The sequence below is a fragment of the Pezoporus occidentalis genome, unplaced genomic scaffold, assembly GCF_034315485.1.
Source record: "Pezoporus occidentalis ecotype Australia unplaced genomic scaffold, CSIRO_AGI_Poc_V1 ctg135, whole genome shotgun sequence".
NCBI classification, from domain to species: Eukaryota; Metazoa; Chordata; class Aves; order Psittaciformes; family Psittacidae; genus Pezoporus; species Pezoporus occidentalis.
This window is the reverse complement of record NW_026913157.1, coordinates 840,329-867,971: the sequence shown is the minus strand read 5'-3', so window position 1 is coordinate 867,971 and position 27,643 is coordinate 840,329. Positions and strand designations below refer to the sequence as shown.

General features: G+C 41.5%; 1 protein-coding gene across 3 annotated transcripts; it reads right to left on the bottom strand.

Annotated features, from left to right (window-relative positions):
• Positions 1 to 27,643, bottom strand: RBL2 (RB transcriptional corepressor like 2). Of its 3 annotated transcripts, XM_062609122.1 has the most exons (23): positions 27,308 to 27,643; positions 25,567 to 25,697; positions 24,220 to 24,420; positions 22,539 to 22,603; positions 14,992 to 15,120; positions 13,943 to 14,103; positions 13,779 to 13,843; positions 12,903 to 13,089; positions 10,927 to 11,093; positions 10,116 to 10,225; positions 9,356 to 9,459; positions 8,858 to 8,995; positions 8,227 to 8,391; positions 7,558 to 7,669; positions 6,680 to 6,952; positions 6,021 to 6,064; positions 5,790 to 5,933; positions 5,119 to 5,295; positions 4,836 to 4,907; positions 4,333 to 4,450; positions 3,158 to 3,360; positions 2,579 to 2,743; positions 1 to 1,673 (listed from the first exon to the last, which is right to left on the bottom strand). In XM_062609122.1, exons 1-23 carry the CDS (start codon positions 27,494 to 27,496, stop codon positions 1,503 to 1,505), a joined length of 3,291 nt encoding a protein of 1,096 aa, XP_062465106.1. In that variant the 5' UTR covers positions 27,497 to 27,643; the 3' UTR covers positions 1 to 1,502. The 3 variants fall into 3 exon arrangements, with proteins under 3 accessions (XP_062465106.1, XP_062465105.1, XP_062465107.1); XM_062609121.1 differs by having other exon boundaries at positions 5,790 to 6,064; XM_062609123.1 differs by lacking the exons at positions 14,992 to 15,120; positions 22,539 to 22,603; positions 24,220 to 24,420; positions 25,567 to 25,697; positions 27,308 to 27,643 and adding an exon at positions 14,513 to 14,917 and having other exon boundaries at positions 5,790 to 6,064.

Sequence of the window (27,643 nt, the reverse complement as noted above, 5' to 3'; positions counted from 1 at the left end):
TTGGGAGCTTATAAATTCTTTATTGAAAAATAACTTGCAATATTTTCATACAAAGTAATGTAACTGATACCAAGAATTGTCTGACAAGTTCATAAATATTTTTTACAGAAACATCTACACGATTTCTTAGCTTCAGCCTTTTTGTTATGCAGGCAAGAACAAAAGATGCTTTTATTTTACTTTAACTGAATTTACAGTGGAATTAAGTCTTAATTTTCTCATTATTCAGAGGAGTAGGAATGACTTGTAACTCAGAGCTTTTAATTTCTGCTTTCTTACAAAACCTGCTAGAATCTGGGTGGGCTGCATGGTGCAGTAAAAGCACCCCTGTGCCTTGTACACCAATGTTAAGGAGTCAGTGGGTGAATGGTGCTGGTTGCTGGTGTGTTTAATACATCTTGGAACTATTTTAAATGAAACTGACAGGAAGTCCAGTGGATGCACCGCTTCCTTACCCTGCTGGAGTAAGCCTGATTTACTTCATTTAAAAACCCAACCCCACCCCCTGAGCCCTGCCATTTAGAAACAAGCAAACAGCCCAGTGGAGTTTTCCAGAGCTGGACACCACCATCCTCCTGCCGTGCAAGCCAGGGGGCAGCTCCCAACTTCCTGGGAACAATCTGGAGGCACATTACAAACATACAAAATTCCTTGACAAAAGCCAGCAGGCTGAGTGCGCTGCAGTGATTTTCAGTGCCCTTCTCTGCCACAGGGAGCTGCAGGCTGCCCATTGGAAAGTAAATACAAGAGCGAGCTCACTTCACTGCAGCGAGCGCTGCAGTCAGCCTCAGAACAGCTATTCACAGGGCAAAGAAAGCGCCATTGCCAACGTACAGCTGAAGAGTTCTGCCTCACAGGCAGCACTAATGCTCGTAGCCTGGCCCCAAGTACTGTCTGCTGCTCACATCTCAGTCCAGAGCATCACCTGGCTCAGCCAGTGACTGACACAGCAACAGCGGGGTGGCTTTCAGAGGCACAAAGAACATCCTGACTATGGAAACAATCCACTTGGAGCTTCCTCTGGAGCTCCAAAAGGCTATTCCCCATCTTCCCTCTCCAAGCTGAACTGGACTTTCTTCTGGATATCACTTTTAAGTCATTGGTTTTGTGGGGGTTTTTATTTAAAAACAAATGCACAGCATCATGGGAGGGCTGCACCCAGATCTGACACATGGTAACTTCCCAGTCCAAAGGTGAAGCACTGGTAAAAGCAGCATGAGGGGACAGGTCAGAGCAAATGTAGGTAAATACCTGCCCCAAGGTAAAGAGTGGAATTAAGGGTGTGTTCTCCAAGCAAGATAAAGCTCTTCACTGCTCTGTAGCCAAGGCCTAGTGCTGGGCTGCTTGCCTTGGGATCGGCTTGGCCACAGTGCAGAGGTGAGCATGGCTGAGGACATGTGCCATGGCCTGGTGACCCCATGCACTGGGTGACACAGCCTGGCTGGTGGAGCTGCAGGGAGGGACGGAAACAAGGAAGGAATACCTGTGCTGGAACACTGGGCTCAGTGAGAGCCTCGGTCATTTGCTACGTCTTGTAGCCGCCTTAGCAGAGCAGTGTGATTCTCCTGGCAGATGCGCTTGGCTGGTGCTTCAGTTCCATCTTCCAAGAGAATGCCTCTCTTCTTTGTTGGAGTTTCTCCAGTTCTAACCATGCTGTTAATTTCCTTTAGCCTCTGGAGGGAGAAGGGGGGGAAAAAGTAGAATTAATCTCTCATTATTGTGACTACCTGAATATAAGGTGAACTTGTTTTAATTGCATTACAGTGGGGTCACATATGCTTCATTTCTGGAGATCTACACTGCAAAATGTGCTTCCTTTGACAGACCAACCTTCTTAATCACTGTCCTGTTCTCTCCATTACCAGAGTATGCTCCTGTCTTACTCAAGGAAGGTTGTTGTTCCAACACATAGAATCATAGAATAGTTAGGGTTGGAAAGGACCTTAGGATCATCTAGTTCCAACCCTCCTGCCATGGGCACAGGGATGCGTCACTCTAGACCGTGTTACCCAAGCCTCTGTCCAGCCTGGCCTTGAACAGTGCCAGGGATGGAGTGCTGACAGGCCTTCCACCCATAGTTATGTTATCTTATACCATAGGTACATGATCTCTATGAAGACTGAAGATGCTTCCCAGGGAATATTTCTGCTTCATTTGTGGTACCCAGGGATGATAGGACTCAGCCTATTACACATTCCCTTGGTAAATCCTCTCGTGGTAAGAGCTGGGGGACTTTTTCCCCACTAGGCAGGCAAGAGGATAGGACTGTACTTGGTGTTCTCTTTGGACAGTCTCCACACCAAGGAACCCATCTGAAAGCACAGGCTACCATCACTGGCCTCCTGAGTCTTTCTTGTGTTGCAGTACAAAGAGTAACTTTAAAAAAATACACGGTACTCATGGGCACCTGATTGCTTTACAACTTCTTAGATGCAGTCGGAAGAGGGTCAGATGAGAAAGCATGTGTTACACCATGTAAACAGAAGGGTGCACGGCACAACCTTCTCCAGTTTCACTACCACAAAGAAAAGGTAGAATTAAGGATTTACAGAAGCAAATGAAGACCCTTTGGCCTCACCTTCGATGGGCTGCTGCTGAAGTAGTAGAAGATTTTCTCCTGAGGAGAGAGCGCGGACTCATTTTTGTGTGGTGAGATGTACACGGGGTATTTCTGGGACAGCTGCACACGGCGAGGGGAGCCCAACCGCACAAACGGGTAGGGCGAGAGCGGAGGGGAGTCGGTCTGCAGAGAGAGGGAAAAGCACACTGCAAAGCACAGCTTCTGTGAGGTGGTCACTTTCAGCGCTGTTCAGTTTTTCCCACTGCTGTCACACTGTACATATTTAGAACAGACCTAAGCTGTGCCAAGTGATTTGGCCAGATTGGTGGCTTTGGGGGTTTTGATTTACTTTTCTAATGCTGTCTGAGGCTGGCAGCTGACACTGTTCAGTGCTGTCTACTGCATACAGGAGGAAACAGCCAACAGGGGCTGACAGTCCTTGGTGTGTTAGCAGCAGAGTGTGTCCTTCAGGTGAATTGATGTCATAAAAATACAATCCCTGGAGTTTGCTTGCAGTGGAGTTAACTAAGAGCACTTCACTGCAGGTACAGTAAAAAAAAAATCTCGTAACAGCTGAAAAGCACAGAATTTACTTACTGCATTTGAGGTGTACTTCAGGGCAAATTCTTTGATCTGCTCGATATAGATGTTGTTATAGAACTGTATGAGGTCCCCTCGCTCCTCCTCCTCAGTGTCGCTGTTGGCCCCAGTCAGCCGGGTTGGGGTTGGGGGGGCACTGCTGGGGTGTGGGACAGGCAGGGTGCTACTGGATCGCATCACAGGGCTGGAGTCTCTGCTGCCTGCAATGAGGAGCAGCTCTTGAGCTCAGCCACATCCCCTTCACCCACTCCAGTCACCTTCACCCTGGTGTTCAGCCCTGTACAGCCACTGCCTTCCCCACCCCTAAATCACAGCATAGCGGCCCTGAATCCAGTCTTGTCAGCATCAGCAATGCTGATGTGATTCCCTTAGCAGCTTCCCTTAAAGAGAAGCAGTATCAGCCCCGTAAGAGAGTAGTGTGGTGCTGAGGACATGTACACAAACACATTTGATTTCTAACTTCTTACTGGATAAACAAGTGGCTCTTCTGTATAAGCTCAGTCCCGTTACAATACTAGCAGAGCTACAACTCCACATTTGTGCTGCACTTTTAACAGTAGTTCTTTCTTGTTGAAAACTGGCACCATTTCAAGTTGGGAACAGTATGCTTTTTTTTAGCTCATAGTACCTTGAAAACTGGTGGTAGGAATATACAGTATTACTTCATTAGCTTTTCTTTATAAAGTTTAACTCAAGGAAAATACGTGGGTTTGAATGTCAAGGAAAAGCCTCTGCAGAGCTATGAGATGTGCTGTGGGTGCCTGGTTTGTCCTTGTCTCTGGAGACAGCCAGCTGCTACAAAAGAAACTACTGCAGCTCCATGACTGTGGTAAGTAAAAGAGTACCTGTGAGTACACGCTAGCACGGATTTTCTTCCTTTCTTCAAAGGGGTGTTCTCTGTACAGACTGAGCTCAAAGAGCTCAGGCCAGCCACTGTGGTAAACTCTACAGGGAAGCGTATGTGGTGATGGATTCCAAACTGTCAAAGTGATGTAACACTAACCCTGAGTTACAGCAACTCGTACACGGTATCAATATATTCCTCAATTGTGTCCAAATTTAGCAAAGAAGAACTGTCTGGGATTGAGTGACATAAAATCCAACTCTTACTTTATACACACAGTTTTGGAAATGGAATTAAACCTAAACTTCTAGACTTCGGAATCACTCACTTCTTTCCTTATTCCTCTCTTTACTTCTGTCTGTAGGTGAGTTCTGCTGGCTGCTGCTGTCGCTGCTCCCAGAGCGGCGTCGACATCTCCTGCCCTTTATCAGTACGCTCCGATATACCTGTAGGGAGAAGGAGGAGCACAGCAAAGGCAGGATGGTCAAGTAGGAAGCTAGTACTCAGGAAACAACTGCCTGCGTGATACATGGGCTTTTTAGAAACTCATTATGGTATTGCATTGATGCTTATGGGGGAAAAGACAACCTCCTGAGAGGAGTGTATCCAAAAGGCACTACCTCTGCAATTTTAAGTGAAGCTATTTTCTATTTGAGGTTTAGTCTAGCATGAAAAGCTTTCAGTAGTGCAGGATTTTGGATCAACTGCTGTCTGGTAGGAATGGCTCACAGTCTGCATTCATTGAATGCTCTTCCTTCAGAAAGAGATCCATTCCTAAAATAGACCCAAGGCATTTAATAAACCATGCTGTTTAATATGAACTGTACTTACATGACTCTTGGCTTGTGGTTGTGTCCGATAGCAGCGCATAATGTTCTGAAAGGATCTGTCCTCCTTGGTCACCTATAAGAAGGACAGAAAAGGTTAATGGTTTTTCTGTAGGTGTTTTTAGTAGTTTGGGGGTGGTTCTCTGTGATGTTTGGTTGGTTTGGGGTTTTTCAGTTTTTGTTTTGGTTAGTTTGGTGGTTTGGGTATTTTTTAGGAATTGTAATGTTTGGAACATTAAGTCCTAGGAAAGTATTTTGTTTGTTTGGATTTTTTATTCACACCTTACCTTAGCCATTATGTAGATGGCACACATCAACAGCTGATCCAGGTGTCTGTCCATCATGATTTCAGGGGAGTGTACCAAGGAATACTCAAAACAGGTCCAGATCTTTTTCCGCAGCTCATCGGTTACATCGAGCTTGACACAAAGATCTCTCAGGCGAACGCTAGCTAAATGGTACACCTGTGGAAAGGGAGACAAAAACAGTAAATCTTTTTTCTTTTTTTTTGCTTAAAAGAAACAGATGTTCTCAGTTCTGGAATTGAATCTAAGAAAACATTCGTTTTAAGCTTAAAATCTGAGTTGTCCCAAGCACAGGAGGGGCAGTGTACAGCCTACATCAACTGCTGTGTATTTGATAAAACATAGTGTCTAAAAGGTCAATTTCTTTCTTTTCCAGAGCCTTAAAGAAAAAGGACACCTTCAAGTACCTCCTGGATGAGTACAGAATCTACCTCACAACTGTGGTCTGAGAGTCCACTCCTTTGCTAGTGAGAAGTTGCCTGCATAAGAAAACTACTCTCCAGCTATGTGTATGGATAGAAAAAAGGTACAGATTAACATTGAAATGGAATATTCCCTTAGTAGTAGTAGTAGTAGTAATTACATATTTTAAAAATCACTGAAGACTTGACAAAATACTAACTAAGCAAAGCATGAAGTGGACAGAAAATTACCTTTCTAAAGAAGAGTGAAAGCGAGCTCATCTTCCGTGGTCTGATGGACGTGGCAGTGGCAAAGGGCTGGGTTTGCCTTTGCTCTCCAGGAGAGATCTGCTGCACAGTGACCTGGCTGGGCAACTGCAGCGTAGCCCCTGTCACCTGGGTGTTCAAGGTACCTGTAAGCGCCTGGGCACTGAGGGGCTGAATGGAGCCAGGAACAGCCTGAGCCTGGGTACCCACATTTACCTGGACTGGGAAGAAAGTTATTCCTCCGCTTTCATTGGCGATACCTGTAATTTAAGGAAAAGAATCTGAAGTAAGAGGAAGTTCTGGGTGTGTAGGTGTTTCTGGATGGTTATGGATTTGTTGTGGGGTGTTTGTTTTTTTTGGGGTTGTTTTATTTAAATTTTATTTTTAAATTCAGTATTTTATAAGCAACTAATTTTATTAGTTGCTTATAGAATAATTGTTATATATATATTGTTAATAATAATAATTGTTATAAATAAAGTTGCTTTATAATAATTTTATTAGTTGCTTATAACTATATATTTAGTACATTATATATGAAATTGTTTCATCAAAATACTTTTGACATTTCGTCATAAAAAGACTAGAAGATAATGAAATTGAACCAAGTTTTTTTATACTAATTCAACCTCCATCCCTTGCCAGTTCAAGAAGGCAGGCTGGCTGAAATAACTCAGTTCTAGAAGGAATGCTAGCAGTGAGAACATCCTTGTATACATGTTCTGTCTCTAACTTCTGCTCATCTATTCAAACAATTTTTCTGCAATTAGGAATCCTTTTTCTCCACCGGTGTACTATTCCCCCCTTCTCCTTACTGTGTACTAATACTCTGATGGGAGCAAGTCCAAGTAATGCTATGGTAGCTTTTCTCTCACCTTGTACTGGTATTGTCACTGTTTGCCCGTTGTTGGCGGTTACAGTAGCAGTTGCCACTGTAACCAGTGTCTGGCCAGGCACTGGGGTTACTGACATCGCTTCAGGATTCATGTTCTGCACAGGCACCGTATTCACCACAGGCTGTTGGGAAACTCTCACTGGAGTGCTGCTCTCAGAGGTATTATCGTTATCAGCAAACAGCCTTCTCCTTGTAGGATTGGCTGTAGGAGAGCTGTATCTGTCATACAGGGTGGTCGAAGGGGATGAAACGCCTGTGCATTAAGAAACAACAAACACACACACACACATATATTTAACTCCTGTTGTATAATCCCATATTATACAAATACATGACAGAAATCTACGGAGTACCAAAACATGTCATGCCCAGCAATTCATGTGTTTGTGCCCTACAGATTGCTTTTAGAGATGACTTCATCTCAAATAATACTGTTTCATATTTTTCTAAGCTCATGAGTTATGTTTTATTTTTCAGAGAACAAGTTTGAGACTTCACATAACTAAGTATGTAAGTGGAGCTGTGATTGTGGTGTAACAGTAAAGCAAAACTGTTCAAGTGCTAGCAATAAGGATGTAAGCATATATGCTTAAGTATTACTTAACACATACGTATGTATGCAGATATACATTCTGTTCATATACATAGCTTTCTGAAAACAGCATTTTGTTCATGCTGAACTTAATGAATGCATCACATATCTATATGAGCTGAACTAGAAATGCCATGTATAATGTATTTGTAATTAACTATACCTTGACATTAAAGCAGATTCCTTGCTGTACACTACTTACTTAGATGAAAAATTAAAGCCATGGTTTAAGAAGTGCAAGTATACTATACTTTCAAAAGCCTTACCTTTCCCTAGTCCTCCAGTTTCAGCACGGACCTCATTTATTCGTCTGGGTGTCAACGGAGAACCCACAACACTGTTCCCAGCAGATCTCTCAAAATAGTGAGGTGGCATTACCTACAGTATTCATAATGTTACTAGAGTGTCTCTACCACACAGTGACTACGTAACACATTTTTAAAAGCTTCTATACTACAAATTCTGAAAAGCAAAACTGCATGGAAAAAAAAAAATGCTGGAAAACTTACCATCAGCCTAACTAAAACTTTGTAGCCATTGTCCTACTTGGGAAGATACAGTACTGAAACAATCTTTCTGTGACTAGGATTAAAACTCTACTTTTTACCATGTTTCCTCTTGTTTAGTAACCTCTTCAAGCACAAGTGACTGGTCCAGACCTTGCCTCCTTGGCCATTTTGTTCCCTGTTCCTGCTATACTGTGCAAATACTGGGTGACAATCACCTTGGCTGCATTTCTCCGTTTTGGCCATCTCTGTAGTGCTGTACATGAACAAACCAGAGCACACTACAGTTCTGTGTCCTCAGCACTGGGCACCTCATAGTTTGAAACTAAGATTTGGACATGTAGAGCCTCTTCTTCAGGGTGTAACATTCCCTCTCTACTGTCCTGTCTGAGTGGGAAAACTACGTAACACATAGAAAGAAGCATTTACCTCTTCACAAGTAGGAACCCTGTTTTCATTATCTCTGATCCTGTCCCACACTATGGATTCTTGTTTCCAGGCCATGCTTTCCAAGATCTGCTCCTCAATATGATTGAGGTGTTTTACTACTTCCCGACAAAGGCCATCCTCTGCTCTGATGAAAACCTCAATTACCTGCAAGGTGGATAATTATGATCAATGTAATATATATGTTTTATGCATTTCTTCTTGCAGAAAGATAGAACTCCTGATTTTCAAGGAAGAGGAGACTCTTAGAAACATTAACACTGCATCACTATGACTCAAGGAGATGCTAGCTTACACTTTTATCAGAAGACAGTTTTATCTTTCTAAACAAACACTTTAAGCACTATTGCAGAATCACTGCAACAGCAGCTTATGATACAAGGATAATCCAGCAATTACTATACGGATACATGGATATTGCTGCTGTGTTAAACTGCTAACACTGTGTTAACTGTTAAATGTACAAAACTCCAGACTACCTGCAGAGTGTCAGACACTTGTGTAATATTTTTTCATTATGAGACAAGGCAAAGCTGAGCATGAAGAGTTAGTGTGTACATTAACATGATTTACTCATGACTGGATAAGCATTTCTAGCTATCAAACACTTTACCTTATAAAAATGATACACTGGAATGTCAAATATTTCAGGGATGAATGGGAAGTTTCCAGGTGGCTTGTATGTGAAGGTAATGATCTCAAGGCAACATGCCAGCAGCGATCTATGAAACACATCCTGCTCCAGTATTGCCTGCAAGAGGGTGGCAAATTTTTATGCTTAATTTACAGTGTGACTATAAAATACAAAAATACTTTCTATTCTTCTTCAGCAGTGAGATTATCAAGCTTACTGAAAGAGATCGTATTTGATAAGAGACAGAACAGACTCCAAAATGAGGCATCTTCAGTCATTAAAAATACCATGTATCTTTGTCTTTACACACACAAATGATTGTGCAGTTTTCTTCCATTACTTCAGAGATTTACGCTCATTCAGCATTTCAGATATTTAACCTCATTTTACAGAGCTGTATACTGTGCTCTACACTTGGTTTTCTCTTCTGTAGGTCCAACTTTAGAAATGAGGTACAATTTCTTTAGTTTGCCTTACAGATAAGTCAGTGTCTCCCAGTCTCTTCCTCTCTTGCTCAATGATAGACTCCAAGACCTTGTAGTATAGCACCTCAGCACGACGAAAATGCTTACTGGCAACATCTGCAGGAATTTTAAGTAGAAACAGTACTGAGAAATGCAATAAAAAATATCTTAAGCTACAGAGATACAACTATTTAGTAGTCTGAGTAGATTTCTGTGCTGCTGTGGCTACACTACTTTCAGGACTAAACCAGTTAATTTAAAGATAACTTAGGAATCCCTCTCCTGTGCTGCCACTGACTCCTGAATGCAGAATAACTTTTTACTGAACTCAGATTTTGATGATGACACCGTCTATAAGAACAATCCCTAACATTGCTCTAATCTACATATTTCAAGCTAAGAAATATGTTGGAAAGTATATTTAAATGAATCCAACTTGCTGTAGGGTTTGTAAAGACTACAATTAATTACTGTCACAGAAATCCATGCCATCACAATTATCCTTATATTTGATCAAGAAGGTGCTCCCCTTAACAGTGCTTTTCATTTCTTCTGTTGAACTGAAAGTATCATCAAATTCCAGTGATTTAAGCTAATGCTGATGATAAATTTGCATGCAGGGTTGAAATTTGTCAAGTCTCAATACAGGAAAAGACAAAAATAACAGAGAAGACACTTGTGCTAAAGCATAACCTGTAAGGTAGTTACAAGAGATTAGTGTACTTACTTACAGGCATTTTAATTCTTATCTGTATAAGTAAAATGTTTCCCACCTTTGGAAAAATTACTGAATTCTCCTTCAGCCTGCGTGCTCTGGCAGTATACTTCATGCATTTCTTTTACTCTGTTGGCAATAGATTGAGAAGGATCTCTGGAACATGACCTGAAAATAAAAACAAGGTTAACATACTATTCCTGCTAAGAAAAAAACAACCAATAAACAACAACCAAACAAACCCAAACCTATAATTATTTTTACAATATGATGAAAGTTTGTAACTGTAAATATCTTGCAGAACAATATGAATACACCCATAGGTGCCCTAACTGCATTTGTCCTGTAAAAGGGCCACAGCATATTATTATTATTACTGTATATGCATGCTTTGTTGTAAATATACATATCTTTTGTTGATGCGGGACAAATATTTAAACATTTTCCACATGATATAAAAATTGATTTTTAATATATTGTACCTGAAGCAATAGTTTATCTACATGAAGAATAAATTTTATGTTGCATCTCCTACAGAGGGAAGCCATCTGCTAGGTGGTGAGATTTGCTAAGTACGAAGAAGAAAAGTCTTGACATTTTGTATTAGTAGTTTGTTGTTAGAGACACTCAGAACTGCTGGGTTTTAAACATGGTATGTTTTTACAGCCATCAGTCCCTTAAGGACAAGTGTATCTAAATAAAGAGAACAATGTCCTTGATATTTAAATATCTCTCTAGGTCCTATTTTACTCCGAAACCTTTCAAGACTGACTCACAGTTCAAATCCCACTGTTCAGCATTAACATTTGCTATTAAAACTAAACTTTTTTAAAGAATAGGTTTGTTTGGTAGCTAAACATCAAACTTACCTGAGTATTTGCTCCAGATTTTCACTGGGGGCATTTTTCAGCCCTGCCAGCATTGTGTGAAGGCGGCTTAAGCTGTATGTTGCCATTGAAACAGGTGTCACATATGGGTTGCTCTCTTTAATATATTTGCGGCCAGTTAGCGGAGTTGTAATCCTGAGTGATTTGGACTAAAAAGACAAAAAACTAAGCATATAACTGTGCACTGCCAGAAAACTTAAGACACAGGCCATAACCACAGAAGTGGCAGTCTGCATAATTCTTACCCTGTGTTAGGATATATGCCTGGGAAAAACGGTTGAGTATCAAACAGCCCAAACTAGTGATGTCTCAGAAAAGAGCCCCCAGTGACAGGTGTGTCTGTATCGAGCAGTACTATATAAAGGTGAACAGGGAGGATGTGACTTCACACTGAAATCCAAGTACTGGGTGGGAACTGAAAAAACAAGGCCAATCAAAAAACCCTAAACACCCAGCAGTCCCCTCCTACCCTGAGTAAGTAAGGCAGGTGTAGCTCATAGGTAAAGTGTACTGAGCCAGGGTTTCCTTTCAGCAGGTTTAATGCTTAACATGAACAGTCCTCCCAATTAGCATTTTAATTCATTTGCATCATGTCAAGCCATCACATCAAAACTATTTAACATCAAGGATGTTCCTTCAATGCAAACCCAATGCATCTTCTAATTATCTAACCACACAATCACTTAACCAAGAGATATTTTCCTTTTTTTAATAAATGCATTACATTTTGCCATCTTTTTAGCATGAAGTCTAGCTCCCAATGCTCCTCATGTTTTTCCTCCACACTCATAAGTGTGGTTTATTTCTGCCTCCACACCCTGTCAGAAACATGGCTCCCCCAGCCCCACCTTGGACACTCAAAGCACGCAACAGCCTAAGCACTGCAGCCGCAAGCTGCTGTGTTGTACAGGCCACCCTGTGTCAGCACTACAGAAACCTACATGAGTCTGGCATGCAGTGCAACTTGGTGGTTGACTTTTTCTTATAATAGATCAGCAGCGAAGAATTAGCTATTTGCATTATTTTTGCCGATATGGTTACTCGGACCTTTTCTCACCAGAATATTGAAAGCCATTAACTAGCTCTCCCTCTGGAAAAAGATAACATACCTATTTAGTGACCTAGGCTGTTTCACCCTTTTGCTCTACATCTTTTGCTAATACAGCTTACATCCTTCTTTATGTGCCTGTCTTGTCTCCTTCCTCCTTTAAGAGAATTTTTCCATCTTTCAAAACATTCTGATATTCTGTTTCCATAGGCGTATGTGTCTGCATTCTGCATTCAAAGCCAATGCCTGTTTTTCAGAAGCTGCTCTAGTCACATGGAGGCTCTGGTAATATTATAGGTCTTCTTCACTTTATTGCTCTGAAATACATAGTGTTCTTTATCCTCCCAAAGACCATATTCTGTGCTACTTCATTACTCATATATAAAGACGTATCTGTGTATCACACTTGTAGGCAAGTGAGGTGAAAACCATTCCCTAAGGCTGAGAACGATGTAACAGTTACACCTGAAGGACATTTGTCAAAAGAAAACATCACTTTGCATGTGTTAAGCAACTCCGCATATGAGACAGAGATCTGAGAGAAGGGGAAGCTACACAAACAAGTACAGAGAGCCCCAACAGCTGCAAGACAATTCAGTATTGATGAACACCTGTGGAGAATTGTCCCTCCTATTGTGCTTGAAAATCTTCACCTAAAGGTCTACCTAAACATCCCACTTTAGATAATTACCTAAATATTCTCTATAGTGGATTTTATCAAAGCAAGCCCAAATGCATGGAGAAATCCTGTCCAAACCGCCCCAAAGTAAACACTATTTCTGATCAATAACAAAATCTAACTCATCTTAAACAATAAATACAGTAATTTTTCTAGCTGCTTCTTGTGATGACAGACTAACTCATTTTATTCTCCATATAAAACCAGCAGCACAAACCATGTGATACTCACCCTGTCAAAGTGCTGCTGCAAGTTATGCTTCACTTGTACTCTTTCAGCTGTTTCCGTTCCTGAAGCTGTATTTAAGCACCTTGTGAGAGTTCCAATTTCTTCATCTGCGTCCTCCCCAAGAAATATTCGCTCATCAAGATTTCCTACTGACAGAACATACTCCTCATAGGCCTTGTTGATGGCTTTGCTACAGCAGGAAGGAAAAGACAGATACAAACCCCTTTTTATTTAGACAGTATTTGGTCACCTGCTTACTGATCAAACACAGTTCCAGCCTCCTGAAGTCTACTTCAGGACTTCCTTTAACCCTGACTTGCGCATTGTAGCTCTTTTAAAGTCTACAATATCTTCAACATGACAGTGACAAGGACATTATTTTCCCATTAGGTCTGATGGCTTTCCAGTCAGTATAGCTCCAGGTGGAACATAATAAAATACTGAGAGCTTATATTTGTCCTGAAACTCCTCAAAACTTACACAGCAGCACAAAATCAAAAACTACACTTAATATTTTCATACTATTTAAAAGAAAGTAAGTCTTACTCACAGACATCTCTAAGTTTATAAAGAAAAAAATGCCACCAAACCCATTTTTTCCCTCTCACTTGTCACTCAATGTGCTCCCACTGAGTTCTATACAAAAAAAAAAAAAAATACAGAAACATAGAAAATGAAGAACAAAAGAAGAAATCAAGTAATAGCATCCTGAAGAACCATTCCTGTTTCAAACAGGCCTGTAATGATGCACAAATATTCATTAATATGCAAGTCAACTAGTTGCTACTACTGCTGTTGAGACACAGATCATCCTGCAAATGCAATGTGCTACTGCACAGGGATACTGATGCAAGCCAAACCACAAACCCAGTGACTCACAAGCTATCCCCGAAGTTCCCAGGATCAAGAAATCCAGTCAGATTTTCATCTTTTCCTTTCAAAAGCTGTAAGACAATGAAAAAAAGGATGGACGTTTCAGTGCCTAAAAATGTTCTGAATGATCTGAAGAGAAATTTTTCTACATCACAAATTTACTGGCCAACCTTTTTGTCAAAAAGTTTCCGAATATATGGCTTCCAAAAATGTTCCTTTATGCCTTTTGCTTCTAAAACTAATCCGTAATGTAATGAACACAGTTCTTCAATGATGCAGGGAGGATCAGATGATACCTTATAATCCTTACTGTGAAAGTCTTCAGGTAGACCTACAATTAAGAATACTGTATTATTTAATTCTGCAAATCCATAGCCTGTTTCCTTATTAAATTCTACGCTGTGTAGTCTACACAGTGTGAAATTAAAATAAGCAAATTCATTCCCTTGAAAGGATTATTATTATATAACGCCCACTTAATTTGATATAGTTGTCAAAAATCAATTTTGAGTCATAGATTTAAAAAAATTAGATACTGAGTGATAAAAATTAAATATGTCAGTTCTAATAGCAAGTTAATCAAACACTTGTGAACTGCAATATTTAGTCAAATAAATTTGAGATAATGGTCCCAGTTCACATCCAAACCACTGCAAAGCAAATGCAAATACGGTACAGCACTGAAACTGAACTCTAAGTCTGGAAAGAATTACATAAGAAATTCAGTGGGAACTTCTCACCAGTCATCTGCAGTTGCGTTTATCAAATCAACCTACATTTCCATTCTCTTCAGAACAAGAGCAGTAGCAATCCAGAAATGAGAAACACACTGTCACTCTCATTTTTTAGCACTGGGTCTTCCCCAACTGCTGCCTCACGGGAACTCTCCAGTCTGACTGTCCCCAGCAATCCTGTGCCACTACGTGCTCTTTCACTGACACCAAAATGTCATTAACTGGCATTTTTTACTTGGGAACTCCCTTCAATGGTTATTGCCATAGTAAACTAAGTTCTTAACTTACTATATTATTAACAGAATTCAGCAGTCTGTTATGCTACAGGAATAGAAATCTGTATAGCCAGATGCAGAAAATCTTAATTCCCACATATTTCAGATCAATATTGTTAGATTTTCTCTATCACATAGATTCATACTCATCTCAGTAGCCTTAAACGTTGTTGGAGACTTTAGATAAAGACAGGGTTTTTTTCAACATACCGTTAAAATTAGGATTCAGAAGTTCTTTACGGTTTGGACACTGGAGAGCATTTCCATACACTAGATCCAACGCACATAACAAGAGATGGTACGAATTGACCAAGTCATCACTGATCATAGGAAAATTACCTTCAATATTAGAAAGACATAAACCATTAATTAAAATTAGCATAGATTTAAAACTTTTTTAACCAAGAAACTGTTGATATTTTTATTGTAATCAATAACAAGAGTCTTGGAAACACAGGCTTTGCTGACTGTAAACATCTGGATAGAAACGCACGTAGTAAAGCAGACACAAACTTGATGAAATGCAGCAAAGAGAATAGTGAAACACTTTTGTTTTCAGGAACTGCAGCAATTGTGTAGAAACTCAAATACATAGTTTTGAAAACAAACCTCCCCAAAATATTCATAAATGTGATATTGCAGACTCCTTCGCTCACGGTAATCTGATAATTCAGTGCATAAATAACTTGAAGCAGCATGAACTGTATCATGCAACTGCCTCAAGGGAGAAACAATTGTTACCCAAACAAGCCCCAGTCTGGCAGTGCTACATCCTTCAGCAGATTCTTACTCTATCTGCCTGAAGGAGAATCTTGGTCTAAAAGTGTATGACAGGGAGAAATGTGCTATGACTGAGATGTCCCTTTTCCCCAATTTTGCACTGTGCACAGTGCTGCAAAGAACTTTAACTTTTGTCAGACTACACCCTCATGTCCAGATATGCTAGAACAAGTGCTGCCCCTCCTTCAATTTCTCCCATTCTCCAGCATGAATCTATATTTCACTCAAAGTCATGAGATTATTTCTCTTTACCAACCTGTTTTCTTTACAAGATTTTGGTGGGGGCATACTCATCATAAACAGTAATAAATTTAACTTCATTTCTCTTGTGCTTTATGAAAGAGTTAAAATGTATATCTCCCATCTGGTTTACAATGTAGCTTTGTTTCATATAACTCTAAAGTGTTTTTTATTTATTATTTTCCTGTAGAAAAGAATCCTTGTAACCTCTTCACTGTCTTACCACCTTTCCAAAGGTTATATGCAGATTCATTACTCTCTACCAAACTCATTTAGGTTTATGATATTCCTTTAGAGCAATGGCCACAGCTAAAAACAGGATTAAAACAAACTGTACTATGAATTAATGCCATAAATCACAAACCCATGAATTTATATGTACAGCATGACTTTCTATCACTCTTTCAACACTAATAACTTTTCTACTCTTTCCCCTCACCCCCTAGGTATGATCCAAACCACTTAGCTGAGCCGACTATGAACAGGTTTAAATCCTTGCAGAAATCTATCATATTGTAATAAACTCACTTAGAACACATTAAAATGTATAGATGATTAAAGAATTTTTCTAATTTACTGTTACTTTTCTACCAGTAACATAGCAGCTTGTTCAAATTTATATTCAAATTTCCAATTCCATGCTTGTAAAAAAAATAAAAATTAAAAAAAATAATTTCAATGCAGATAATTGGAACTATTTAAAATAATGAAGTCTACATGAAATTTGAATTAAATATACACATTTGTCAGTTATTTCCAAGTCATGAAAGGTTCAAAACAAAACAATGGAAGTCCTAAATACAATAGCAAAATTTAATCTATAAAAATCTTAAAGTAACTCACATAACACAGGTTCACTTTCATAACCATTAAGTCTAGCATGGCAATCATCACTGTCAGTACAAAATCTAATTTTACTGTACCAGTAGTTTCATAAAAATAATTAGTGACATTTCAAACAGCTTTCTTCCACTTCCCTCCACAACCTAGTGCCAAATATTAAAACAGCTAAAGTACTGCTAACCAAACCTGCTATTTTACTTCGCAGAGTACACCAGACGTACGAATGAGACCTGCACTTTCTGCATCTGAGAAAGTGAGCACAATGATCTTCAGGCTTGCAGCAATATCACAGAGACAAGCCTGAACTTGCCACTGATGTGCGGTTGCCATGATAAGCATTACTGCCAACCACAGCGAACAAACCAGGAATGCTTAATGCCTTAAATGGTTGACATCTGGCTTCCATTTTTGTGCTGCCACATTTTAATAAATTTACCACTAGTCACTTACTAATTTTAAAGTCTGTAATTACTGTAAATTTCCCTTCTTCATGCAAAATTTAATTGGATATGTTATCAAGATGGCATTCTCTACAATGTTAATTTGTATGCCTGAAACTGCTCACTAATTAACGTGTAGTTAGTTGGTTATCTTGTTACTCAAACATATCAGCCAATAATTTAGCAATAACAAGATGCCTGAAGACCCTTTGCACCTTGTCAACTCTCCAATCAACCCAAAGAAATGGGGATTTTATAGAAGGGAAAAGCAAAACCTGTGAGTTTTCAGACTGACCTACTTATTCTCTCAGCTGCCTAACTGTGCTGAAGAAGTGAAGTCCTGACTGACTGGAAATAGAGTACAGTACCAACTCTCCTCTGGACTCAGTGGATATGAATGGGTATTTCATACTACTGGAGAGAGCTACTCTGGATGAAAAGAAAAAAAAAAAAAAAGGAAAATCATGCTGTATTTCAGGGTTTCAAGCAACACACCTCTTCAGGAAAAATCTCTCCTCCCCAGTAAAACAGAATTTCCAGCCTATTGGAAAAAGGCATCTTCTATGTAAGATAGTGTTCAGTACACTCGTGCAATACCACACGATATCTGTACAAAGATGCGATGTTGGGGTCTGATAGTATTATCAGTAACTTTTCCACAAAGGAGCTGCTAACAACCCTCTGCAATGTGGCACAGTGTAGAAAGAAAGGTTAATCTCTGTTGAACAAATAGTATTATTATTTGCAGATAACGCAGAATTATGTCAGCCAGCTCTGTCCTATCCTCAAAATCAGCCAATTATGGAAATCACAGCCCACTGCAAGGATATTAGCACCGATTCCCTTTTAAACTGGAAAAAAGCCACCCTACCCCATACCTCAAACCCAAACCCAAATTCCTTTTATCCTTTTCTTTGTAGAAATTAAGCTATCAGTTTTCTTCTACTAGAAGTTATCTTATAAAAAATATAAAGTGTCTCTGGAAATTTATCAATGGACCTGAATGTACAAAGACTTTCTTTCATTGAGGAATACAAATCTTGTCTTTATTTCCCTCAAAACACTATCTTACACAGAATTCCCAGTGAACACTCATCCATGCAGTATATGAATAAAGCTCCAGGTATGCAGAAGCTCTTTTTAAGATGCACATTCTATGAGGAAAGACTTCATACTATATGTGATATGACTAAACAACTTAAGCCTAAAATAGGACTTAATCCTGTTTCTTCCTGAGGCTTTTTCTCCCACCAGTCATTACCGAGGAAAAACTGGTGAAATCTGCTGCTATTCTTATTAGCTTTAAAACTGTTTTTACAATAAAGGTTATATATATATTACAATGTATTGTTTGTTCATCACATTATTTCTACATAGTATCTAGAAGCATATTAACAGAGGATCCCCTTAAGTGTTCCAAAGGATTCTGAGTCCCCAAGACAGTTGTTTATATATATACTGCTATGTCTAAATGCAAGGGAAAATCACCCTTGCCAGACAGGCATATGCAGACGTATTTAGTAATGCATATGTTCCGGGTGGAACTCGTTTTCTTGGCCGGTGGTATCGTATTCTCTTCCCTTGTTATTTTCCCTTATCATTGTTGTAGTTGATAGTAGCGGTGGTGATTTGTGTACATTGGTTGCTGGACTGTTCTTGTCTCAACCTGTGGGAGTTGCATTTTTTCGATCCTCCTCCCCGTTCCTCCGGGAGTGGGGGAGAACCCCAGTGGGGGGGGGGACACGGACCTCGATTGTTGTCAGCTCGGCACCACTCACTGGGAGTGAGTGAACAAGTTACCTGACTGGGTTTAAATCACGACAGTTCTTTTTGGCGCCCAACGTGGGGCGATACAGCGGAAGAAGTCTTTGAGAAAGGAAGGAAAATAATCCAAATCCTGCTGAAAGCCAGTTTTGCCATAAAACGGAGTAAGGGCAAGGGACCTGCACAGGAGATTCAATTTTTGGGAATAAAATGGCAAGATGGACGTAGACAGATCCCCACAGATGAGATCAACAAGATAACAGCAATGTCTCCACCAACTAATAAGAAAGAAACGCAAGCTTTCTTGGGTGCAGTGGGGTTCTGGAGAATGCACATCCCAAATTACAGTTCGATTGTAAGCCCTCTCTATCGTGTGACCCGGAAGAAGAATGATTTTAAATGGGGCCCTGAGCAACAACAAGCCTTTGAGCAAATTAAACGCGAAATAGTTCATGCAGTAGCCCTTGGACCAGTCCGGACCGGGCCAGATGTAAAAAATGTACTGTACACTGCAGCTGGGGAGAACGGTCCTACCTGGGGCCTCTGGCAGAAAGCTCCAGGGGAGACTCGAGGTCGACCCCTCGGCTTTTGGAGTCGGGGATATAAAGGATCTGAGGCCAGCTATACCCCAACTGAGAAAGAGATACTGGCAGCCTATGAAGGGGTTCGAGCTGCTTCGGAAGTGATTGGCACTGAAGCACAGCTCCTCCTGGCACCCCGATTGCCCGTGCTGGGCTGGATGTTCAAAGGCAGGCTCTCCTCTACACATCATGCAACTGATGCTACATGGAGTAAATGGGCTGCACTAATTACACAACGAACTCGAACAGGAAATCTCAGTCGTCCAGGCATTCTAGAAGTCATCATGGACTGGCCAGAGGGCAAAGATTTCGGAATGTCACCAAAGGAGGAGGTGGTGCGTGCTGAAGAGGCCCCACCATATAATAAACTGTCAGAAAGTGAAAATCAGTATGCCTTGTTTACTGATGGCTCTTGCCGTGTTGTGGGAAAGCATCGGAGATGGAAGGCAGCTGTATGGAGTCCTGGACGACAGGTTGCAGAAACTGCTGAAGGAGAGGGTGAATCGAGTCAGTTTGCCGAGGTGAAAGCCATCCAGCTGGCCCTGGACATTGCTGAACGAGAAAAGTGGCCAGTACTTTATCTCTATACTGACTCATGGATGGTGGCAAATGCCCTGTGGGGGTGGTTGAAGCAATGGAAGCAGAACACCTGGCAATGCAGAGGTAAACCCATCTGGGCTGCTGCACTGTGGAAAGATATTGCTGCCAGGGCGCAGAACCTGGTGGTGAAGGTACGTCATGTAGATGCCCATGTACCCGAGAGTCGGGCAACTGAGGAACACCAGAACAACCAACAAGTGGATAAAGCGGCTAAGACTGAAGTGGCTTAGATGGACTTAGATTGGCAACATAAAGGTGAATTATTTATGGCCCGGTGGGCCCATGACACTTCAGGCCATCAGGGCAGAGATGCAACATATAGATGGGCCCGTGATCAAGGGGTGGACTTAACAATGGACACTATTGCCCAGGTTATTCATGAGTGTGAAACGTGCTGCAATTAAACAAGCCAAGCGGTTAAAGCCTCTTTGGTATGGAGGACGATGGTTGAAGTATAAATATGGGGAGGCCTGCCAGATTGACTATATCACACTGCCACCAACCCGCCAAGGCAAGCGCCATGTGCTTACCATGGTGGAAGCAACCACCGGGTGGCTGGAAACATGCACTGTGCCCCATGCCACTGCCCGGAACACTATCCTGGGTCTTGAGAAACAGATTTTGTGGCAACACGGCACCCCAGAGAGAATTGAGTCAGACAATGGGACTCATTTCCGGAATAACCTTATAGATATTTGGGCCAAAGAGCACGGCATTGAGTGGGTATATCACATCCCCTACCATGCACCAGCCTCTGGGAAAATCGAACAGTACAATGGGCTGTTAAAAACTACACTGAGAGCAGTGGGTGGGGGAACTTTCAAGCATTGTGATACACACTTACCAAAGGCCACCTGGTTGGTCAACACCAGAGGATCTGCCAACAGGGCTGGCCCAACCCAGTCACAACTTTTACATATTGTAGAGGGGGACAAAGTTCCCGTGGTGCATATGAAGAATTTGCTGGGGAAGACAGTCTGGGTAATTCCTGCTTCGGGTAAAGGCAAACCCACTCGTGGGATTGCTTTTGCTCAGGGACCTGGATATACTTGGTGGGTAATGCGGGAAGATGGGGAAGTCCGATGTATACGTCAAGGGGATTTGATTTTAGGGGAAAACAGCCAGTGAACTCAATTGTATGCTGTTGCCTGCTGTGTAATGCTTTTATAGCCCATCAACTAGATGTCTTCAGGTCACCAGCGACTGGCCCTGATTTCCCTCCAGCTGTCATCCCAACAGAGAATGAACTTTGAACATCATGGACAGAATGGACTCGGCAGCATTATAGGGATTGGTCCATGCACTAAGAAAATGATCTTTTCCTCTTGGTCTGTATGTATATGGATGTATATATATGGGAGAGCGATGGTGTATTGAAAATGTGGGATCTGAGCACAACGTGAATGGTATGGAGTAAGGGGTGGATAATGTCCTGGGTTCAGCAGTAGCAGTCATGTTTTTCCTTTGTGTTAGCTGGTGCAGTGCTGTGTTTTGACTTCCAGCCTGAGAACAGTGTTGGTGAAGTCGATGTTTGCAGTTGTTGCTAAGTGATGTTTACCCTGACCAAGGACTTTGTGAGGCTCATGCTCTGCCAGGGAGGAGGGGAAGCTGGGAGGAAGCAGAGACGGGGCGCCTGACCTGGGCTAGCCAGGGAGGTATTCCATACCACAGCCCGTCATGCCCGGGGTGGGGGGTGACTGGGAGTTACCCGGAAGGACACGGGCTTCCGGGTGGAACTCGTTTTCTTGGCCGGTGGTATCGTATTCTCTTCCCTTGTTATTTTCCCTTTGGACTGTTCTTTTCTCAACCCGTGGGAGTTGCATTTTTTCAATCCTCCTCCCCGTTCCTCCGGGAGTGGGGGAGAACCCCGGTGGGGGGGGGGGGACACGGACCTCGATTGTTGTCAGCTCGGCACCACTCACTGGGAGTGAGTGAACAAGTTACCTGACTGGGTTTAAACCACGACAATACAGTTGCCACATGCTCATTTTTTAAAAAAGGCAGGGAGACAAGCTATTAAAAGAGTAAGAATGCTCTCTGTGATACTAGCATGAAGTATTCACACCCAGAATTGTATGATGAATTTACAGTAAGTTATAGGAAAAAAAAAATCAAGTATGTGCAGTACCCCAGCAAACATAAATATACACCTTATGCTAAAGGTTACATTATATTACCTTATATTAAGGTTACACCTTAAACTAAAATTCTAAGCTATCTTTTTCCCTTGGAATTACAGCATAGATCTCCACAACACTGGAAACTTTGTAAAATACTCCACATAAAAGCTACTAAACTATTTGGATGTATAACTCACTTGTAGTGTGGTAAAATATACAGCTGGGGAAATTAAGACAGAATACATTCTGTCTTCAGGCTGTTCTATGAAGGCCCTTTCTCCATTTCTGAATTCAGAAATGCCCGCACCTAATTCAGTGTTTAAGGACTGATATAAAGCAATAAATAACAAACTAGATTTGTTATATTTAATCCCTTTCAAATCTCTTACCTTTTGCATGAACAAACAGCAACCAACAAAACTGGAAAACTTCTGTCACAGTACATGGTTGTCGTCTTTTGGGGAAAAATACAGCAAGAAGACAGCCAATAAGCTCAACGAATTAAGACAGATAGAACATCATACAACATTCAATCATTCTAAAAGAAAACTAAGCTTCACTGCAGTGTGGCCAAAATCTTACACCCTTCCCACAAAAACCTGACTAAAGTTAATAAAGTAAGCTGTGAATTGGTTTAGTACGACACAAGTGGAACCCCAGTCAGCCTGCATGTAATGACCCAAATGTCACTACGACAGACCAACAGAGCAGATTCCACTAAAACCAGGCCAAGACCTAACCATTGTAAAGAAAATCATTGTAAATTTAATGTTACACATGGCTGGCCTAAATGTTTTCTTTTAAGGCAAAATTGTGATCTTATTTCCAAAGAACAGATAAATATCCTAATTTAAAAACTACAGAAAACATTTTTTCTGCTTTTTCACACAACAAATGGTACACAGAGTCAACTGAAATATTTTGAGAGCCGGCGCTGAAATTCCTTCTTCAAAAGCATTCTGAACAACATAAGCAGGTATATGTTCTTGGAGGAACACATTACACAGTGTGTTGATGTTAATACACTTGTCACAGGCAAAACTTTCAGAACTATGTGGTCACAAGAATATCATCTCTGTACTAACAAAGCATTTTGTAAAGGGTTTTATACAGTATACAGAGTTTTGAAATACATTAAATGATTATCAGAACCAAGTTCCTCTGCCGGTCTTTGTTTAAGACTCCTTCATAAATGAAATGTTTTGTACCTCTTGAAGATTTGTTATTTCTTAATACTGCCACATACACCATACTAGACTTCCTATTTCACACTTATGGCTAGCAAGTTTGCTTTGTGTTCTTGGTAACATAAAAATCTTGACAAAGTAATCAACTCATCCTAATTTTTTTATTCCACTTCCCCCACCACAACTGGAACCTATGCTCAAGTATTTACCACGTGGATTTAAAAACAAACAAAAACTCCTCCCCTAGCACCAATTTTTATGACTTCATGGCATTCCTTGTTTCTATGTAACAGGTTACTGGAAGTGCTACTTCATATACTGCAGCTCATCTCCAGAACAGCAAAGCATTAGAGCAGCAAAGGCGGCATTAGAGATACGTTGTGTCTAATATCGCATTGCTTTTAAACTGTAGTTGTTCAATGTTCACTGTGAAATAGGCATGTCAGCCTCAAAACCAAGTAGTCTTCATCACATTTTCTCTGTAAGACTGTATTTAGTATTAAATTCTTTCATTCAGGCAAAATCAATTAATGGTGAGGATATTCTTTTCAATTTCTCCAGTGTTTTGTTCAGCCTTAATCTTTTATTTTTTTTAATTTAGTCACTCCAGCAGGTTATGTAAAGAATGGTTTAAATGTCAAAATTAACATATGCTTCACCCAAAAATTAGTAAGCAACATCTTCCAGCTTAATCTTCAAGATTACTTCATGACTTACCATCCAAGCTAGCCACTAGAGGGGTTTACTCTTCCAATTATAGAATAGTATAAGCTGTATATTTTAATGAAAATGCACTCAAAATACAACTAAAAACCCCAGGCAATTTCATTACATTTTTGCTCTATTCTGCTCTAAAATCAGTCTAGAAATAACAGGAACATACCTCTGTTTTCTCCCTCTCTGTTGACGAGGTTGATCTTCTTGAGGATATCTGAAAATGTCCTGAAAAATGGGCTCATATTTCTTAAAAATGACAGCAGAAACAGTGAAGTTTCTCTCTAATCTCTCAGTTCGTTCTCTGAATTGGGCAGGGAGATTTGCCATGTCTTCCCATTTTTTCATCTTGTTAAAAAACTCGATCAAGCTGAAAACACCAAACAGATTAAATCTGAAAGTTCTGGGCTATTTTTGCAGAAATATACTGTTCGCTTTCTAACAAAATTGCAATTTCTACTTCCTAAACTACCTGCAATCATGATAACGTACTCAGAGCCCATCCTTCACCCATAAACATGACAGCTCACAAAATATTTTTAGATCTTCACTTGATTACTATGTTAAATATGTTTCACAGCTCTGTTTTTTCCTCACAAAGACACAATCAGCTACAACAGTCACATTACTCTAAAAGTAGATTTCTTTCATTTTTCTGAATAATTTATTAACTTAAATAGAACAAACTCTTAGTTCTACAATGCTGAGAAGATCCTACAAAGTATGAAAACCCCTTGAGTTTCAGCACATTTCACTTCATAAATTTGGCTTTTATTTATTTTTCAGTCCTTTATCTATCCCCACTTATTTCGGAGTTACTAATCTTTGACAGCCCATGTCACAGAAATAATTTATCCACATTAAATTCCTGAATTTCTAATTTTTTATGAAAAAGAAACATTTCTGTATTATGTAAATCAACAGCAAAGCTCCAACAGTAAAGGAGATGGGGAGCAAGACTGCATAAGAAGATTCTTTTTTAGTTTTTATCCAATCTGCTAAATTGTTACAATACAATCAGACTGCTAATAAATACAGCAAATAGTTTCAGGAACATTTTACTCAGTGCTTTATGGACATAAACATTTGATGGCAATTTTAGCAGATTCTGACATCACTTTGGTTTCATAAAGCAAGAACATGTAAAAAGTGAAGTCTTCTTCCAAAAAGTATTTTCACAGCCAATTAGAGATGGTTTCTCATGTGAGAAGTTCACACTTTGCACACTCTTCCAAAACAGACTATTTTTCAAAGAAAGGCTTCTTTCGCCTTTAAGAAAGAGAAGTAAATCTCTGATTTTGAAACCAGTGTTTTTACAACATAGTAACAACCAAATGGAATTGTTCTACTTCCATGGCAATGATCTGATAACACAAAGACTCCAGCGATACAAATTCTATCTTTAAAAGCAGGAAACAAGACAGATGTTTAGCATTTGTTCTCAATTTCTAGATTTCACAAGCTGATAAGCAGTCTTTGAGATCTTGTAAGTGTTTAAAAATGAGAAAAAAGTTACCTTTGTTCTGAACAGCGCAGAATTCTGGTTAAAGATACGTAATTTCCCTCAGCTGTCCCTTTGCTCACTGTGGGAACTGCTTTTCTGCAAGCCACGTACAAGGCACACGCTAGCCAGTGCAGATCATTGCCCTGTGAATTAAACCATCAAGCATTTAAAAGACTTCATTGCAAAGAAAAACATCCTCTTCAGCTATGCACCCAACATAAGGAAAAAGGACAGGACCGTGTCCTACATGAATGAAGTTCAAGCAGTGACAATGTTGAGCTGCTGTTTTAAAGTTGAGCTACTCTGTGATTTTAGCTACAACAAAACTAAACTGATACTTAACACTGAACTATGTCAAACCCAAAACTGCAGTTACTAGTTACCTGTATAAATGTCACTCTTGATCCAAAGTCAACAAAATCCTTTTACTGTGGCTCTTTTCCTGTCATAACATTCTGTACGGCCTTGTGTTGAAAAAAAAATATACACAACAGCTACAGTTCCTTACAATCAGAACATTTTTCCCTGAACAGACAGTAGGAACAGAAAATCATAGTTTCAATTTATTTTTTTTTTCTGTATTGCACAACAGAACTGTTACTCGACCTGTACTTCACGGCAGAAATTAATTCCAGTTAAAACTTTTTAAATCTTATGCTCTCTCTTCGATTAAAACCCAATGTTTTAACTGGAGAAGGCCAGTGAAAAAGAGGGCGTGTGGGCACAGAACACTGAATGCGATGCTGTGGGTTTCTTAAGCCTACATGGTATCCCGGGGCCAGATGACCACACACTTTAGAGACGAACACAAATGCTCTTCCTGAGCTTTCCAGCCCGTTTCCGATGGTTACAGGCAGCGTGTAACAGAGGCGCTTTCAGGCCACAACACTTCACTTCCTTCCTCCACACAGCTACAGGCACTGATGGTTCATCACCCACTCTCCGCCCTTGCGGAGCCTCCTGTAGCTCTGCGTTGAGAGCTGCCGGCTCATGGGATGGGGAACCCTGAAGAATTCCAGATGACTCCAGAATTTAATCGTAACAGCCGCCTTGATTTTGAAAAACCCACCCGGTAACAAGCATCTCCCGATCGCAGCGGGTGCGCCACTTGCGTTACCGTTTTAAGGAGCCGGCACGGGGCCGTGTGTCACGTTCACAGAACCAAATTTACTGTAACAGGGCTGAAAGCAGCTACGTGGGCAACTGAACAGCTACTGACAAGCGTTGACTGAGACAACCAAAGTGCGCTTGTAAGCGGGCAGCCGCAAGACCCCAGCGGTACGATCGCTTTTAACACCTTTTCACTGCAGTGACTCAGGATGTTATTTTCCCACTTGCAGAGCCAGAGACCGCCGCTGTGCGGCTCCCCCGCAACTCCTGGCCGCGGCCGCCCCTGCGAGTCACAGCTGGGGCCGGGAGCTGGGCAGCTGCGCTCCCCGGCGGGCGGGCACAGCAATCGCGAGAAGCGGTGTCCCTCAGCGGCGCTTGCCGCGGCTCAGGAGCCACCTCCCTGCGGTCCGCGGGCTCAGGGCCGGGCCGAACCCGCGCTGCGGCACAGGGGGCGGAACGCACCCGCGCTCGGCTGCGGGGTAACGCCCCGACGGCGCCTCAAAAGGGACAGTGTGAGGGAGAGGCCACCACGCCTCGAGGGCCGTCCCCTTCCCTCCCCCCCACTTAACCCTCTCCCTCCCGCTGGGCTACCCGCCCAGCGCCGGCTGCCTCCGCGCTGCCCCCACGGCCTGGCACGCCTCACCTCCAGGGTGTAGTTGCGCTTCATGCTCTGGTAGCTGAGCCAGGCCTCGGAGCGGGCGCGCTCGTCCATGTTGAGGCTGCTGCAGAGCTCCTCGTAGCGCTGCCGGGTGTCACCCTCCTCAGCCGGCGGGGAGGGGGCTGCGACCCCCCCGACCCCCTGCTCGCCATCCTCCTCCTCCTCGCCCGGCATGCCGCGCCCCGGCGCTAGGGGGCAGCGCTGCCTCGCCGCACACTGCGCCTGCGCCGCCGCCCCTCAGGGTCGCGACGCGTATTCGAATCCAAACACCCCGGCGCCGGGCCCCGCCCCCACCGTCCAACGCGGCCGCTCATTGGGCGG

What these genes read in the sequence shown, in the direction of transcription:
- RBL2 (XM_062609121.1), bottom strand. Translation starts at nt 27,496, where the DNA reads ATGCCGGGCGAGGAGGAGGAGGATGGCGAGCAGGGGGTCGGGGGGGTC. An exon ending in CTGCGCTGTTCAGAACAAAG is followed by an intron (nt 24,421 to 25,566) that starts GTAACTTTTTTC and finishes TGGTGTTTTCAG; the next exon opens with CTTGATCGAGTTTTTTAACA. An exon ending in AGAGAGGAATAAGGAAAGAA is followed by an intron (nt 3,361 to 4,332) that starts GTGAGTGATTCC and finishes TCCTCATTGCAG; the next exon opens with GCAGCAGAGACTCCAGCCCT.